Source organism: Schistocerca nitens, chromosome 3 (genome assembly GCF_023898315.1).
Source record: "Schistocerca nitens isolate TAMUIC-IGC-003100 chromosome 3, iqSchNite1.1, whole genome shotgun sequence".
Taxonomy (NCBI): Eukaryota; Metazoa; Arthropoda; class Insecta; order Orthoptera; family Acrididae; genus Schistocerca; species Schistocerca nitens.
Window position 1 is genome coordinate 785377756 of NC_064616.1, and position 19651 is coordinate 785397406.

The window sequence follows — 19651 nt, forward strand, 5'->3', positions numbered from 1 at the left end:
AAGCCCTTACACATTCTCCATACAGTACTGATCTCTCCCCATGTGATTTCCGTATTTTTGGAGCCCTGAAGAAAGACACTGCTGTCTGTCAATTTCCTTTGGACGAAGAGGTGCATGCCTGGGTACATTCTTGGTTCCATAGATAATTGCAAATATTTTTCTGTTGAGGCATGACCTTCTTGTTTGACAGTGGAAAAATGTATTAACATTTACAGTGATTACTTTAGAAATAATGAAGAGTTTACCTAGTAATTTTCCATTTGTCTTGTTTTTATTTGACTACCTCCTACATTTTACTGCTTTTTCTTTATTCTGCTTTTTGTGTGTCAATTTTTCATGTATATTATTTTAGATGAATCTGTAAATGTTAAATTTGGAGTCTAATGACTGGAGAGTTGTATGCCCTTAAAAAATTGTCAGTAATAACCACTAGTTGTGATCATCTTGTACATGGATCATTGATGCAGAAACCCAAGAAATTTCTAAACTTAGGGTGATGAGTTATCAGTACATTTGAGACACATTCACACATGCTAACAGTTACATCAGAGAAGAACTCCTGTAATTCACATCCCAGCAGGTATCCGATTTTCAAATTAACAAAAAACTGTCTCTGTGTGAACTGAAATGAATCGGTGTAAAACAGTACTACATTCTTACTTCAACTGTGATGAAAGAGTAATTGCAGATAGTACCTTAGAGGAGCACAATGGTAAGCTTTCATGACTGTGGCCAGTGTTAATGCTTAATCATTCCCGACAAAAGTTATCTTTGTAATATTTGAACATAATTTGTCTAGGTAACAGTATGTGAGATACATCATTTGAAACATCATATTTGGTCTTCAAATATTCATTTTTTCCATGTCTTTGCATTCTTTCTTTGATAAATTATGTGACCGACTACCTACAGGATATTCTTAACAAAAGTGCTGGAATAAATGAATTTAAAGCTTAGCAAACAGAGGGGAATCTCTTTATTGGATCAGTATGCTAAAATCAGCTCAAGGTAGAGAAAAATACAAATTGTTCACTAGCACATGGAATAATTACTTTGTGCATAAGTTAGGTGACTGGTAGCTAAAATATGCTGGGAATGAATAAAAGCTGTTACACCTAACCACAATGGGGCACTGTACACTAAATTAATTTACTAAAAAGGAACTTCTTTCTATGATGTTACAAGTACTATAGACTTGTCCTTTTAGTGTCTTACACAGTATAAGTAAGTCTAGAGTGTTTGTTTGAAGTTAGTTTCAGGTACATAATGTAATTAATCTGCATTTGAATGCTATTACTTTTAAAGTTTTTAATGATACTTGTATCTAATAGTTTTTTGGTCAAATGTTTGAGCAGAGTGAAAACAAGACTTGATAGAAATTGCTTAATGGATCTCCATTCAAATTTTCATAGCCAGATGAAGAGTGAGAAGTGGACAAATGGTGTACAAAATTGATCAGTGTAAGGTATAATTCTGCAAAAACAAACAAAAAAATTAATTGATTGGAAGTAATCAGGGTAGTTAAGAAAAACTTAGTGATCTGAGGGAAAATAATTCACAGGCAGCTGCTGCCAGCTGTAGAAATGAAGAATCAGGGTCTAAAATTTTTGTATATAAGACATTACACTGGTGTACAAATTGCAGAATTTTTTCTTTCATGTTGAAAAATAAACTAAATATCAAATTACAGCATAAATTGAAACTTCTCTGCTTTCTCTTGATCTATATACACATGATGATGATGATGATGATGATGATATAATAATAATAATAATAATAATAATAATGATAATGATAATGATAATGATAATGATAATGATAATAATAATAATAATAATAATAATAATACCCGAAAGTTCCTAAATGCAATGTAACATATACCATACAGTTAAAAGGAAGTCACGCTTGATGAAGGTCCGCGTCACTTTCCATTTTTAACCAGACATAACATCTGAGAAAGGAAAGAAATAATAACAATAATAATAATAATAATAATAATAATAATAATAGAATACAAATCAGTATTTAAACACAGCGTATTTCATGCTTTCTGAAGAAAACATGAAAATAGGAAATTTAAAAAAAGCCAATGTTATGTGACTGATTTGTCTAAAAGGTAGAAAGAATATGGATTACAGAAACATTTGTCAGACCTCATTTGCTGTGCATGATTTTGAGCGTCATTCAAAGGCACGTCAAATGTTTCCCTAATCCCTTTTATTTCCCACTTTCAGACAAATCATTCCACAAAACATATTGTGTTTGTTTATTTAAGCTGGAATGCCTAATTGTCTTTCCATCTACTTTGTGGTAAACAAACTGTATAATTTTCTTTGGCTATAATGCACTTCCATTCATGAGCTGAAGTGTTAAAAATAGTAGTAGGTCATGTATTGGATGGAGGTACTGATTTCAGACTTACATATAACCACTCAGAACAAAGTTTGCAGTAAACCAATCCTAACAAAACTAATAGAAAAACTGCTTTAACAATAAACTGTAAGTGTTTCTACTGACCTTATCAAGAGGATAAATGTTTATAACTTCTATATCAACATGACAGTGAGTCTTATTACTGCCCAGTCAGGAAGACTGTTGGTGTAGGAAGTTGAGACTTTTGCAGTACGTGACTCAGAAAGTGATCTGGGGCTACAAATTGGCCACAACAATGTTAACTACAGCAGTCTCCCAATTATCAGAGTGCAGATTGTCTGTGACATTAAGAGTTCTTGCTCTGTGTTGATGTAAAATTAAAGCATACTGTTAAATGTTGCCAGTGGGAATACATTACTGATTGTACTTCTGTTGCCACCAGATCTTCTAAAATGGATAATTGACAATGAGTGTTAAATTATAGCACATTTCTTGTTACTTAAGTTGCAGACACTTTACATGATCCAGGGAGATGTCAGATAAATTCAAACATGTTGTTCTAAAGATAAAAAATAGGTTAGAAGTTACAGATAAGATAGAAAAAGTCATAACTGTAGCAAAAATTTCTCATGGTATTGGGATAGGTATACAAACAGTGACAGACTTAAAGGAAAAACCATTTGTGACCAAAGCTGATAACCAAGCTGGATTGTCAACAGTGTAAGTACCTGAAAACTTCAAGTGATAGGAAAACAGATACAGCAATGCACTTTGGGGTTCCAGCAAGACTTCTCATATCAGGTCCAATGTTGATAGAGAAAGTGGCAAGAAATGGCTGTTGAGGATGAGGACCGTAGATCTAACAAAGAAGCAGCTGATGCTTTTTGTGATGGATTCTACAGCTTCAACAGGCTGAACAATTATCTCCCAGAATAGATTTACAAAGCTGATAACTGAACTTTACAGGAGGGGAATGCTCACACGAACTTCAGTAGCTCAGACTGATCTGAATGCTATTGAACATAAGTCTGGTAGAGAAAGGCTTCTTTACTGCATAAATTCAAAGAGTGAACACATTGAAGTCACCCACTATTGACAAACTGAAAAATCATGGACATTTGAAGTAATAATGAACTTGCTACTTTATTGAATGCCTCACAACCTGGATGTACAGATGACTAGGTGATGTTTTTAAGTCACCTTCCTTATGTTACATCATTCACACAGGTAGTGTACCCAGGTGTGGTTGTGGCTGTGAAACACCATTTCATGAAACGAATCTCATGAAACAACTTACGCAAAAAGATTACGGATATCCCTGAACATGATCAATGCATCCATGGTATTTGTAAGGCGTGGGAGAATGTGAAGATAACAACTTGTTTGTGGAAGAAAACTGCTACACCCTCTCTGGAAGGGTCTCTGAAGATTATTATGCCGCGGAATATGATACTGCTACTTGTTGTCTTCATAACCTGAAATTTGTTTTGCAAGACAGAAAACACAATGACAAAAACATTTACAAGTCATTACATAGCAATGCCTATGAATTGGGATTGGAACAACTAAATGAAGTCGGTATAATGAACGAACTGTGACCAATAGATGAGGAGAGTAAGAGAAAGAGATCAACAATACCTGTTATCACACCCATATCTGAAATTCATTGATTAATGCAGGATACAATTTGTTTGACTAAACAGAAAAAATTGAATATTTCCAGAAAGTGAAATGAACGCAAGTGATATAAAATAATTTGTTAGTGTAATTTTGTAAATAAGTTAGTTGTCAGTTTCTGGTGAGTAATGCAGTGGGGTTTCATATCTCAAATGTTCCATGTTTTGTAAAGAGAAGATTCTGATAAAATCATGTATTTTTGATTGTCCAATTTTTGTTGTTGTCTATGCAGTCTTGAATCTGCATTAACTGTGGAAAAGGGATATTGCTGCACCTACATGGAAGTAGTGTGATAGAAATGCTTGTCAGAGTAAGGTTAACAGCTAACCTAAGAAAATAGAATTCTATTGACTTCCTCATTGCATAATAGACATCATGTGTATCATCCCAACGTGTAAAACTACACACAGCAGTGTATTCTCACCCAAAACCCTCTTCAGTCGTTTTACACCTGCTTTTTTGATCAGTGCCAGTAACAACTTCCCTGACTGTAAATAAATAAAATGCATTTGCCCTATGTCTTTTTATGCACAAAGAAAAATTATGTGTAATCTGTCTACATGGTTTGTATAAGATTATTGGAAAGGATACTGAATGGTAATAACTTACTGTAGATTCAGTATGAGAACATAAATAGGCAATTTGTTTATTAACCCTAAATATATGAAAAGAGTCTCGTGCTTATGGACTGTTTGGCTTAAAAAGCCACACTCAGAAAAGAGTTTTTCTGAAATTAAATTGTGATATATCTCAACTTATGCAGTTTGTTTGGCATACTGTTCCTGATATATGTGCCTTTCTTATGCCATGTTTGCAAGGTGGGCAGTTACAGGACAAGGAATAATTGTTGAATGGACACAGCCTCTGGAGGGACAAATGGGTGTCAAGTGATATTAAGTTTCTTTGTAGTAGTCAGATATTGCTTTCCAGCATCTGCTCGGAATTGTGCTATTTGTTACCTTATATTTTCTGTGCACAAAGAATCGTGAAAAATTGGTGCAATGTGGCAAACTTTGTTACCATATTTGTGGAATTTAGAAACTTTCCAAAACCTTTTTGACTGAATGCTTGCTCTTAAAGCAGTAGAGATACAGCATCTGCAAAGAAGTTTCAAGGATGTGGCTAACATGTAACCACTACAAGAAATAATGGCATAGTTACCAATGTATCAATCCACAAGTAAAAACGCCTCTTTCATCTTTCTTTTCTTCTTTGTTTTTCTTGTTGCAATCGTATGAGTATACCACAGTCTGGGAAGCCATTACACATTATATCCCTGATCTTTTTCTCACTTACTAAGGGTAACTGCCACAACTAGGAATATCAACCTTTTGTAAAAGTAGTAATACTGAAATCCCAGTCAGTGAGGGCCTAAACCGACAGTATGGGACATTAATCTAAAAAAACTTTTGACAAATATATGTTAACAGTTACATGGGCATGAACCAGCTTTATGTCCTCCACAATGATGTAAACACTTCTAATATAAGACGTGTATTCTTATGTCTTTAGTATCATAAACAGAGTATACTATTGGGAGATTGATTTTCTGAATTATTTTATTCATATGCTCTGCCTTGTTTTCACCATCTCACATTATATGCAATGGATCATTTTCACAAAAGTGAATCTTATATTGATTTATTTATACATTCATTTATTTACTTTTCTTTTTTCTTCATCAGGAGCACTTTAGCCACCCTTTCTCTCTCTCTCTCTCTCTCTCTCTCTCTCTCTCTCTCTCTCTCTCTCTGTCTGTGTGTGTGTGTGTGTGTGTGTGTGTGTGTGTGTGTGTGTGTGTGTTTTATTTCTTGTCCATCTTTTATCTGTCTATATCTTTATTTTAAATTAGCAGTGCATTTGTTCTCTCATTTCTCATAACACTGTATGCTCTCTGTTCCATATTCCTTACCCCATAACCTGCGCCCTGTTACTGCTTCATCCTAAATATTATCTGCTGGATATGTTTTGTTGCTTGAAACCATCACAAAATGGATATATCCTATGTATTAGTATACAATATTGGTAAATGACAAGCAAGTGAACTGCTTGATGTTCTGGGTGGTGGGTCTTATTTCTGCAGTTTTTCAGAGAAGACATACCTTCTTGATTGTTACACTGGCTTTGATTGAGTTGCTTTCACAATATGAGTATATGACTTTATTATTGCATGAATTAGTATGGTGGCTTAATTTAAGCTCATGTGTTTAATTAGACAATTAATTGAATGCTGTCTGCAATTTTCAATAGATTTGAAGTATGACACTACAGTGTGTTTTACAAGTTATACAACCTAATTACATAGTTATTTGTTGTTTTTATCTTTTTTAAAATTTTATTTGTAGCTATGTATATCTAATTAATATGTAGTTAATATCCCTATAGATGTGTGCCATGTGAAAATCTTATATGTATAAAAAAACCTCACTTATAGTGATTGTGCTTCATTTTGTTCTTAATTGGTGTGATTATCCATACAGCTCTCAGAGAAAGCTGTGCATGTTACAGTTAGTTATAGATTCCTCAGAGTTTTGTGTGATTCATTACACAATGTTTTATGTGTTATACGCTTGTCACAAACTGATATAAGGAAATGTGCACAACTACTATTTTAAATTAGTTTGTCCAAGCTGTGTGAATTTTTTTTTAATAGAAATGCAGTAGAATGATGACAGGAATTAATGTTGTCCATATATTAGTGTAACTCCTTTGTGAATATTACATACAAAAATGTTCATTCCTGAGAGGAAACAAGTATGTAAAATTTGTCAGTGGTAATGTCATAATAAAATGTAATATTTGCAAACCTAATACATTTTAATCATTTTACTAAGTTATTGTAATATGATATTTGGAATGGCTCAAATGGATACTATTCCTGCTCATGCTTAAGATAGTATGAACTGTTTAGGTGAATTGTTAATGAGGTAAAAGATGCTACAGGGCTGGTGCAGGAAGTTTCCACATACATTTTTAGCTAAACAAGTAAAGATGTACCAAACTGAGGAATACTGTTGTAGTTCAACATCACACTTCTTATTTAATCTAAAATTTGATAATGAAAAGGGAAGTTTCCCATTGCCTACTCTGATTACATCCTGTGTTTCTGCCACAAAGATCTGTGTTCATTTTCCTAAACAAATAAGTATCTCTGACATTGTCGAGACTTTTATTGTTAGTGTGTTCACCATCCGTCACATAGTCCAAATGTATTATTTGTTGTTCATTTTTTATTTGTTTACTTACTTATTGTTTTCTCTCATCTTTTTTGGGAAAATATGGTTGAGACACCATATCCTGTAGCCATGAACTACAAAAGATAATTCAACACAATCAGTAATACACTAAAGATGATAAATAAAATAGTTTTCAGGCTTAATCTTTCACTTTGATGCAGAGGGTACACAATTTTGAAGTATCCTGGCTGACTAGTATTGTGTGCTGGAACTGAACATGAATCCATAACCTTGTCTTTTGCTGGCACTGCCCACAAGAGGCAAGTGGGGTTGAGTCATGGTCTGGAAATCAGTTTTAATCTGCCAGGAAATCTGAAAATAAATGTTCATGGAACTTCTGTATATTTACCTGCCTCCATGGAAAAAGTAGGAAATACAGGCTTTAAAATGTAATTAGAATTCAAAGACAAAATTAGATGAACTTTTTGGTACATATATACACCACAAATAAGTAATGCCAGAAGTCATTAAACTAATACAGTCAGTAGTTTAATTCATTCTGTTTCTCTCTTCAAAGACTTTATGGTCTGTAAGTATGAAATGAGGTATTAATTCCTTCCTGTTCCCAAAATTTTTTCTGTATTTCATTTACTAATGTAAATAAATATTAACTCTAAGTTAGTATCAAAAATCTGTAGTTACCACCACCCAGAATCCAGCAATTGCACATCAGCATCAAAGCTGTTGTGGGTTTTAATACACTGTCTGACAGAAAAAAGTGAAGCTCTAGAAGTGAGGAGGAAATGGAATGAAATGTCATCATTTGAGAGGGTATGTGATGTTATTGCAGTGATGACAAAATCACTTACAAAGAGTTTGGGAGTATGGCATTACACCCTGTTCTGGCATGGATACATGCACTGATGTGGTTGGGAAGGTGTCATAAAGTCTTCATAGCATCTCCATATGGAAGCTGGCCCACAGTTGTAATCGGTTCTTGATACCCTGGGTACTGGCTAGCACTGGGACGGAACTGACGTCCCAAACATATTTTATTGGCGATCTTTGGCCATAAGAAGATCTCAACATCACACAGACATTCATACAGCCATGTGCTTTGTGTTTATGAGAATTAGCCTGTTGAAAAATGGTGCCACAATACTTTTGTACGAAGGGTAACACACGAGGGTGCCCATTGTCCCCATCAGTTTCCTCAGTCACTACCAGCCGTGACATAATCAATAACGATGGTCATCCAGGGCAGCAAAGAACCACGATTCATCTCTTGACTCAGTGTTATGCCATACATCAGCAGTCCACACATTGCAGTCATGGCACCACTTCACAAGCAGCCATTTGTGTTTTTGTGTTAATGGCAGGCTGTTCACGGGATGGTAATTCCCTAGTCTGGCTGCTTCTGGCCTCTGGCAAATGGTGTGGAATGACACAGAAATTTGCAGGGACTCCATTACTACTTTATGGATGGTGGTCACACATGTGAAGGGTTTAAAATGAGCTTGGTGCTCTATTTACAGCAGACCTCCATTGTGGTGGTCAGTCATGGTCATCCAGAACCTTTATGGTGAGTGTCTCTGTCCTCACATTCCCATGCAATCCAACATGGAGCCACTGTCACATTCAAAAGCCTCGCAAATCTGGGTATTGCACAATTTGACCAGCTGGGAAAACTGAGACCGACAGTGAGCTTCCTTACAAACTCTGTCGGGTAGAGATACTACAGTCTCGGTGAGTATCCGGCATTTACATGTCCTTTACAGTGATCACTCAACTTTTGATGCTGTTCAAGCACCTTACATACTTTACCAGCCCTGATAACAACACTACACCTGAACAACACTAATGGACTTTGGTGATCATTCTGTCACAGAGAACTGCAACTCTAGTCACACACATACCTGCCAGTACTGTGTACAAGTGCAACGTTAGTGACATCCAACCATGTCTTTTGGATGCTTCACTGTTTTTGACAGGCAGCGTATAATCACTTCAATCCTCTCATAGCTGCTCCTAGGCAGCAGCTTTAAAATGTGTTTTGAAATTTCCTGTTGGCTCTTTTGTGAGTTAAGTATTATTCTTTAATTTTGTTGGTGTAAAGAGTCTTAAAAAGAAGTATACCTTAGCAAATGCTGTAGGCTATATTTATTTATTTCCTTCCCGACAGTTAGCATACTTCTTTTTTTTTTTAATTTTGTATTAAATTTTCAAATGAAACACACATACAACAGTGCAAGTGGGTTTACTGTAAATTCATGGTACCTCCCTTAAGTTCAGTTGACTATTCCCATTAATTAGACTCACTTCTTCTTTCCAAAACTCCATTTTTTACAATTATCTTTAACTTAGCATATCAAATGATTGAGGTAGCACATGTCCATTGAGTCATTAAAGATTTTATTGGTATTTGCAGAGGAAGTACTGGAAACTACATATTCAGTTGATTTGGGACAATACTGTGTGTTTTAACATGGTACGTCACTTCTGTTGCAGAAATCCTAGCTCTGGCTCTGGACTAAGTGAAACTGGTTCTCTTGATCGTGCAAAGGCAGCAATGGAACGACGGAAAAAGGCAGCTGAAGATGTAACAGTTCCAGGTCGTGTTGAAGTGACACGAGTAAATCCTGACAGCCTGATCGATGAATTGATTAGGTCAACAAATCTTGACCAACCTGATGAATCTGCTGAGAGTGAGTTCCATGTATTATGTAACAATAAATTTCAAATTATACTTCTATTTTACTTACAATAATCATGTGATTATAAAGTACTTGTTACATTTACATGTACACTAAACAGTACACACATCTCAAACATACAAGAGCAGCATGAGGGAGAACTTAAGTTCTGTCTATTAAATTCTAATAGTGTAAAATCCTGAAACTCTGAAGGTATCAGGGATAAAAAGTTACCCACAACTTGCACAGAAACCAGGCAACAGTTGTATGAGTGGAAGGACATGGAAAAAGAAACAACAGTTAAGAACAGATTGATACAGGGTTGTAGCCTCCCCCAAGTGTTGTTCAGTCTGTACATTGAAAAAAGAAGCTTGAGGAAACCAGGGAGAAATTTGTAAGAGAAATTAAGGTTCTGGGAGAAGAAATAAAAATTTTGAGGTCTGGCAATGACCTTGTAATTCAGTCAGAGGCAACAAAGGACTTGGAAAAGCAGCAGAATGGGAGTGTCTTGTAAACAGGCTACAAGATGAACACAAACAAAAGTAAAATAAGGCAATGGAATGTAGTATAATTAAAATAGGTGATACTGGAGGAATTAGATTAGGAAATACGACACTAAAAGTAGCAGAGCAGTTTTGTTAATTAGCAGGAAAATAACTGATGGTGGCTAGAGTAGAGAGGGTATAAAATACAGACTGGCTGCAGCAAGGAAAGTATTTCTGAAAAAGAGGATTTTGTTAATATCTAATATAAATTTTTAGCTTTAGGAAGTCTTCCCTGATGTCATTGGTATGACACGTAGCCTTCTCTAGAAGTGAAACATGGACAGTAAGTTGTTCAGACATGAATAGAATAGACACTTTTGAAATGAGTTTTGCAAAAGAATGCTGAAGATTAGTTGGATAGATCAAATAAATATTGAGATGGTACTGAAGAGAACGAGGGAAAAAAGATTTGACTAGAGCAAGGGATTGGCTAGTAGCACACATCTGAGGCATCATAGCATTATGAATGTGGTAATGGAAATAAAGTGTGAGGGTAGAAATTGTGGAGGTAGACCAAGGCCTGAAAATAGTAAGCAAGTTCACAGGAACATAGGTTCCCGCAGTTATTCAGAGATGGAGGCTTGCGCGGGATAGACTAGCACGGAGAGCGCCATCAAACTGGGGTTAAGACTGAACACCACAGCAGCAGTAACAACCACAACCACTACAATAAGAATGTAAAAATGTAAAGTTATTCTAAATACATTTGTGAAATCACTGTCCATGCTGCCCGAGAAGAGCTGGCTTGTCCATAAAAGATGTATTTTTATCAAAGAAGTCTTTGTTCAAAATCTTTGTGGTTTCATGCGTATCCATCTTGTTTTCAGTGAATATTATTTTGTGTAATAGTTGAGAGAAATTTATCCTAACTAATCAAATAATAACACATTAAAAAGTAAAAAGATTACTTCTGCATGACATTCTCTGTAATAATCAATATGGATTTGAAGTGCTTGTGTAATTTGGGTGGGTTCTCTAAATTTCTTTAATATTTATTTTCAGCTTCAGGTTTGCAACTCTTCATAGCCAAAGATGGTACAACAGCACTAGGGTCTCATGAAGTGAAAAGCCAGATGTCTGCAGGTGTCTTCAAACAGGTTGTTATGAAATCTGATCCAACATAACAGAGGATGGAAATATTTGTAAGTAATCATGTGAAATTTAATTTATTTAAAACTATTGTTGCTTCTAAAATATGTGGCTTTGTACTTCAGTTAATTAAATGCCCAGTTACTAGTCAAAAGGCTTGGTATCAAATTCGTTCATCAGTAACCAGCTAGGATTAACTGGTTCATGCAGAGGCAGTGGTACATGACATCTCCAGATGGAGAGCTGTAGATATAATTCTGTGGCTATCACAGCAACTTTTGGTTTGACAACAACTTACTTCATGTAGTTAATCACTTAAGTAGTTGTGGGTTAAAGTAATGTATTGTATTTCCCAGTGATCTTTCACTTGGAATAAATAGAACAGGACAGACAATTTTGTTTGTGAAAAGCAACATGTACAATGCTCTTTCAGTTGACAGGAAAAAAAAAAAAAATGTAATGTGACCTACAGAAAGTATTGGTCGTAATGACAATACTAAGGTAAATGGGTTCTATTAACAAATGAATTAGAGAGAAAATATAAAAAGAGATGTCATATGAAAATGGAATTAGGTTTCTGTATTTTGAATACTTCAATGAATACAAAATCATTGGTGTTTTTGTGTCCACTTGTTGATATATTTCCTGTTGGATTTTGTATCAGGATATTCTGCTGACATTCCTGTAAAAACTTTCCTAATGTTTTGCTAGCATGAGTAATTGGCATCATCAAAGGTTCGCCGTCCCTGTCTGCCACCAGTAGTAGAGGCTGAGCCTTCGATAATTCCAGCCACTCGTCCTGGAAAAACAAGAGAAAAATTAATAAATAAATGTTGGCCAAAGATTCCAAGACAGAAATCAATAGTTAATATGTCACTTAAGAGTCATTAATACATATGAAAATAGAGAATAGTGTCATACGCTTCTCTCAGTAACTCCAATGGTATGTGTGTTACATATAATTAGATACTGAGTAATTAAGCATCCTTTGAGGCATATGATCTTTCTATAATTTTTATGCTATACCTAAGTTATAAATAAAACTCATTAGCCACTCTTCACTTTTAATGAGTCGAGCTTTCATAATGCTTTTTATTGTTAATAGTGTTCAAAAGAATTAAACAGTTTTAAGTACACTGCTTGACAAAAATGGTAACTTGTCCAGAAGACATGGTCGGATTTCAATGTTACTTCATATATGTACGAGCTATCAATAGGTGTATAAGTGATTATCTATCTAATCCTCTGTAACGGGTAGAACAACCAACAGAGGTAATTAGTGTTACCAGGCTTTGTACGGTATATATAAGGGATGTGAACAGTATCAGATGTTGAGTGATTACTGTGAAATACACAGACATGCTGTGTAGTCATGTGAGACAGCATTACCAGCACTAAATGGAGACTGAAAGGGGCCTCATTGTGGGTATCCATTTATCTGTCTGGTTTAATTGTGTGCTATTCAAACTCGTGGGGCATTCAGATGTAACAGTAGCTGTATGTTGGACGGCATGGGAACTTGAGGGCAGGAATACTAATCATAAAGGTTTTGGTTGGCTATGCCTGACTGCTGCAAGGAAGGATCACCATATTGTGCACCAAGCAAATTGTAAATCCTTCACATGTGTGCCTGCCATCTGAGAACAAGTAATGTACTCCCTGTGACATTTTGTGTCAACCCCCATCATTGATCAGAGATAATCAGCTGGACTAGGAAATTACTGTTCCATAAGGCTGCTTTTGGAGTGGTGCTGTGACAGGTGAAGTATGCATTGACTGAGGTTACTCCCACAAAATAAGCCAAGGTAGCATTTAGTTAAACTTGGAAGGTTATTCACAGTTTGCAGAGTTTCAGAACAAATAACTATGTCAACAAAAATTCATGCTTCTCATGTTGTTATGTGAAGTACCAACTAAATAGAACTCCCAGCCTTAATAAAAGAAACACTATAACACAACTTTACTCGTGCGGTCTCAAGTGTGGAGCACATCACTAGTTCAGAGGGAGAAAAAATAGTATGGAAAATATTACGGAAAATTATAACACTGCCACAGTGCACTTGACTAATGTCGCTGAATAACAATTGCTTGACAGCCTAAGCAAGAAAACAGCGAGTAAAAGAATAACAGTATCCTAAGTGTCACATCACTTACCAAAGCTTGGGTCCTGGAGTGACTGGTGGGATGATCCTTTTGTGTGGCTTATGGTGTGTCGAGAGTGAGCCCCTGAACAAGTAGTACTAATGCACTCATCGCCTGGCACAGTCTGCGCACTCCAACATAACTGTCTCACTGTGGGTAGTGCATTGGTCTAAATAGTCACCAGGTCGCAGGATACATAACAAACTATTTGTGGCATGTGATCTGGTGAAGGAAATCATTCTGTGCAGCCAGAAATGTCTCTAGGTACTACTAGTGCCGCCTGTTGGCTCGGTGCTGATGCTGTGACCATCATCTGCCAGCCTGACTCTGGAAGTGATCTTCTACAGGACTTCACTGTCAAAGTTATGCCCCTGGAAGACAAGCAGTAACTGGTGCTGTGCAGTGGTTGTGCTGGAAGCTGGCATTCGTTAGCACCACAGCAGGGGCCTTTGGAGGGACTACTGACTATTGTGAATCTGGTACTGAGAACAGTGTTAGCATCCCCTGTAGTGGCATGAATCCGTGGTATGGTTGAAACTGATTGATGTGTTTACAGCAGCAGCCACTACTCGTCAATTGCACTTCCAGCATGGTGTGACCAACCAGGGTGATAGTTGCTGCTACTATTGCAGGTGTCCCTTGGGGAATGTAAGGTCCTAGACAGGATCCTGTGGGGAGAAACAGTGCTACTCTGGGAATAGGGCAGGTTTCCTGATGTATGGATAAGAGACAGGTAGGACTGATGATGAGGACAGCTGTGTGATCATTCAGCTGGAGAGGACCATTTTGGGGAAAGGCCTAGTAGAATGACAGAAATAAAGTGAGGGCATCCTCCATCAAACACTGAAGGCTCAACTTGACCATTTGGCTTTTTGAAAGTATGAACAAAGTGCTTGGTGAGGACGTTGGAGGTCAAATGAAAGGGAGATATGTGGGTGAGCTCAATGCTACTGGAGGTGCAAAAAGAAGTAAATTCCAAAGATGTGAATGGTGGGCCATTGTCCATTGTCTATGGATGCCCTTAAGGGCAAACAGTCATACTAAGACTTAGATAGTTTGGCAAGCCATTGTAGTTGGCGTATGGAAGATGTAAGGAAAACTGCTGCTGGAACCGACCACAATCAGCCAAAAAGAACCAAGAAAAGGGCCAGCAAAATTGAGTTGAAGTCAGGACCAAGGGGAAGATGATGTAATACAAGGAAACATTGGTGGGCTGTTTGCATCAACATGTGACACAGGAGGCAGCAGTCTCTGATATTGCAGCAGTCATCCCAAACCAGTAAATGTATTGTCTTACCCACCATTTCCCATGGATGACTCCCCAATGGCAATCCAGGATGATGTCCAGAATGCGGCAGTGGAGGGAGCTGGGTATCACCTTGTTGGTGTGCCCATTGTCTCCTTGCAGGAGCAGAACATCCTGAAGGATTGGCAGCTCATGGTGGCGATACCAGTATGCCTGCACATTAGGGTATGCAAGTGGCCAGAGTCAAGAATGTAACTGACCTCCTGGATGGAGTGTACAGCTATTTATACAAGTTCCAAATATTTACGAATGCTGTTATTTATGGAGACATCAAATATTCCAGAATTTAAAAATAAAGGTGTTTCAGGCTCCTTCCAGAATTGATAAATGGTGAATAACAAATAATTTCCCGTGGTTGAATTTGGAAAGGTGTTCCCCAGCTTACCAACCAAGCACCCTGGGTTTAGATCAGAGGTTCCCAACCTTTCTGAGACCATTACTCCTGAGTCCAGTCAGACATTAGCTAGGATCCCCCTCCCCCCTCTGTGGTTATCAACATTAGTGCCTAGCTAAAGTTCAGATTGAAAAAGAGTTTTCTTTGAACACTTTCATTTTTAAAATGACGAATCATGAATGATATTTAGGTTTCGTGTGTGTTTTGTTAAATTATGAATTAATGGGTCAGTAAGACAACGAGTACTGCTCATTTCCAACAACCTTTTTCTGTAGACTGGAGCAATTCTCACTGCATCGCTAGTGCTGCCTGTAACTTCTTCTCAGAAAAGAAAGCTGACTATCCACATTCAGGGTAGATACTTATTACAGGACATGCTATCTCTGCCCCACTCCTCTTGTTAGCAGCACCTGCTTCACCCACACCTTGCATCCCCATTTAAAATCAACCAAGTTAAAATTTGTGCACTGTACTTAGGCCTATGGTTTGTAAATCACTTGATTGTAGAGTCTCAGTTTCTCCCAGTTCAGAAGTAAGGAGACTTCAAGTTGCCACTGCTTTATGACTGATCACTATCACTAATATTATTATAAAGTGTAGGTCTTATGGCAGTGTAGTAACCATTACATAGTTACAGTTACGTTGTACTACTGATTAGTTCATTTATTACTGTGAAGTGAATAACGAAGCAATTTATGGTTTATTGTTGGAACTGCCTACAACTCCAAGAAGGTGTATTGTGAGCTGATGAATTCCTCTTGGGTTATCAGCCGAGTGGTGGCATCGTCTTGTCCCAACGTTTCAATGAGTTTCGTACCCATCATCTTCTGGCGAAGTCATCACTTCGCCAGAAGATGATTGGTACGAAACTCATTGAAACGTTGCAACAAGAGGACGCCACCACTCGGCTGATAACCCGAGAAGAATTCATCGGTAGAATACACCAGGAAAGACTGCAGTCGCATACATTGTGAGCTGTTTAAGCATATGTGATGTATATGTCTCAATTCTACCATCATATGTGCATGATACAAAGTATGTGTATAGTGGATGGGGTTTGTGAGGAATATAATGATCATACATTCAGTTTACCAGCTGTAACCTCCACCACATTGTGTCATGGTGTTAATGCTAGTATTTGAAAAATATATGTAATTATTAGTAACTTACATAATCAATATTACAGTCTTATGAAACAGTGATGAAAGTAATGCTGTTTTAAAAATAATTTGGCCAATACACAATTTAACCCTTTTGTTTTTACCCCTCTGAAAATTACATTTCATCCCTCGTGGGTAATTACCCCCAGGTTGGGAATCACTGATCTAGATAGTGTCAGTGGTTCTCTGTATGGAACATTGGTGTTCAAGTTGTGTTGTTCACTATGATGAGCACTAAAGGCAGCCCCTCTCGTTGAAGCTTCACGATTATCCAGTGGGTGTTCAGTTTTCCTGAACTTTGCATTGTCGATTGGTGCCTCTGGCCTGTAGTAGGTTTTCAAATGGAGGACATGGATGATTCCATGTGCTTTGTCTTCCTGATGAAGGATCATAATTCTAGGTTTCCTATGTGATGTTCAACAAATGACAAAGGATACGATAAAGTCCAAAGTAGCACTCTAGCAACTTTTCTGATAGTCTCGATCTCCTCACAGGTGTAAAAATCCATACCAAGTCTCCCAGGCTGTATCTCTCTGACCAGTTCCTGCTGTTTGATGTGTTGTTTTACGTAGTCATTTTGAGTATTGTGTGGCTGAAATGCTAACAGGGTATGCATTGCCATGTTGTCTTCATAATCAGGGTGCAGAAAGAATAGTGTGAAGCCTGTAGTGTAATGCGTGACTGTACTGTATGTGGCTATCACGACAGGCATTATGGTATCCTAGTCTCTCTGTTGAACAGAAACATACTTTAAGAGCATATCTACCAGTATCTTATTAAAGCACTCAATGAGACACATTCATTTGTGGATGGTACACAGTTATCATGCTGTGGGTGATATTGCAATGTGAAATTAACTCTGATACTAGTCTCGGTTTGAAAATGATTCCGTGTACAAGAGACTTTGCACTTACCAGAGTTTAGCCATTGATACAGCTTTGGTGACAGCATAGCAGGTGACATAGTCAGTGCAGATTATTATCCATCATTTCCAGTTTGTCTGCTTAGGGAACCGCCCCAAGAGATAAAATTCCAATTTGGTGGAATGGTGTTGCAGCAGGTGGGATTGATATCACATATCCCAGAAGTAATGGTGGCTTGTGCTTCCATCACTGGCGTTGCTTGCAGAAGATCACATAGTATCTTAACAGATCGGTACAGACCTGGCCAGTGACAACTGCATCTGTTTCCGCCTAGAGTCATCACTAACCACAGGTGACTTGATCGTGGACGTTATGGAAATACGTCAGGATAGCTGGGAGTAGATGAGCTGGAATATAGAGCAACCATTTCTCTCCCATTGGATCATAGTTCCTTTTGTACAAAATTCCATTTCTTCACTGAGTTGCTTTCTACTCCTTCAATGCTTCTATGGTTTTCAGCAGAGCTGGATCTTCCCTCTGTTCAACAGCAATGTCACTTAAATCAGTGATGACTGAGATTTCGTCCGTGCAACTGTGTTCCACAAAACCAACCGGTGAGAGGCAGTTGGTGTCCTGGTGTTTGCATCCAGTTTTGTATATCACTATAATGTCATAATCCTGAAGCCTTGGTGCTGATCTCGCCTGTTGACCTGATGGATCCGTACAGGCTATTCAACCAGCATAGAGACAGTTACATCTTAAAGAAGTGTTAGCCTTGTTTATTTGCTTTGGACTGCCTTAACAGATATGACTCAACAATGGTCTAACAACTTTTAGCACTGTACTTGATGATGACATAAAAGCTGAAATCTGGAGAGCACAAAAGATAAATATAAAAATACCCAGTCATATGTCAGTTTACTCTTTTAAAAAGTATTGCATGACTATGGCTCAGTGACATCAAAAGATTTTCTGCTGACCTACCTAGTGAGGCATTTGAGCATATTTTCAAATATCAATGGTTGGAGGAGATGTTATTGCCTCCTTAAGCACAAGGAAAGATCTTTATTGCATCCATTCCAGGAAAATTAGGCATCTGCTTGCAGTAGTTCCTTAAGGGGGCATGTCTTGGTACAGAAGTCCTGTACGAATCATCATAGTACAACCACAATCCAAGAAACATCTCACAAAATGACTGCACTGAGGAGTTGGAAAATCTGTGACTGCTCCTATTTTCTCCAGATTCTACATCTACATTTATACTCCGCAAGCCACCCAATGGAGTGTGGCAGAGGACACTTTACGTGCCACTGTCATTACCTCCCTTTTCTGTTCCAGTCGCGTATGGTTCGCGGGAAGAATGACTGTCTGAAAGCCTCCGTGCGCGCTCTAATCTCTCTAATTTTACATTCGTGATCTCCTCGGGAGGTATAAGTAGGGGGAAGCAATATATTTGATACCTCATCCAGAAAAGCACCCTCTCGAAACCTGGCGAGCAAGCTACACCGCGATGCAGAGCGCCTCTCTTGCAGAGTCTGCCACTTGAGTTTGCTAAACATCTCCGTAACGCTATCACGGTTACCAAATAACCCTGTGACGAAACGCACCGCTCTTCTTTGGATCTTCTCTATCTCATCCGTCTACCCGATCTGGTACGGATCCCACACCGATGAGCAATACCCAAGTATAGGTTGAACGAGTGTTTTGTAAGCCACCTCCTTTGTTGATGGACTACATTTTCTAAGGACTCTCCCAATGAATCTCAACCTGGTACCCGCTTTACCAACAACTAATTTTATGTGATCATTCCACTTCAAATCGTTCCGCACGCATACTCCCAGATATTTTACAGAAGTAACTGCTACCAGTGTTTGTTCCGGTGTCATATAATCATACAATAAAGGATCCCTCTTTCTATGTATTCGCAATACATTACATTTGTCTATGTTAAGGGACAGTTGCCACTCCCTGCACCAAGTTTCCTATCCGCTACAGATCTTCCGGCATTTCGCTACAATTCTCTAATGCTGCAACTTCTCTGTATACTACAGCATCATCCGCGAAAAGCCGCATGGAACTTCCGACACTATCTACTAGGTCATTTATATATATTGTGAAAAGCAGTGGTCCCATAACACTCACCTGTGGCACGCCAGAGGTTACCTTAACGTTGGTAGACGTTTCGCCATTGATAACTACATGCTGTGTTCTGTTTTCTAAAAACTCTTCAATC

At 37.7% G+C, this 19651-nt stretch overlaps 1 protein-coding gene across 3 annotated transcripts in view; it reads left to right on the top strand.

The window, feature by feature from the left end:
- Positions 1 to 19651, top strand: part of LOC126248799 (protein FAM102A) — a 496607-nt gene that overhangs the window by 464639 nt on the left and 12317 nt on the right. For all 3 annotated transcript variants that reach the window (XM_049950189.1, XM_049950190.1, XM_049950191.1), the window contains 2 exons: positions 9735 to 9931; positions 11467 to 11606. In XM_049950189.1, the coding sequence (XP_049806146.1) occupies positions 9735 to 9931; positions 11467 to 11588 (319 nt within the window). In that variant the 3' untranslated portion in view covers positions 11589 to 11606. The remainder of the gene's footprint in view (positions 1 to 9734; positions 9932 to 11466; positions 11607 to 19651) is intronic.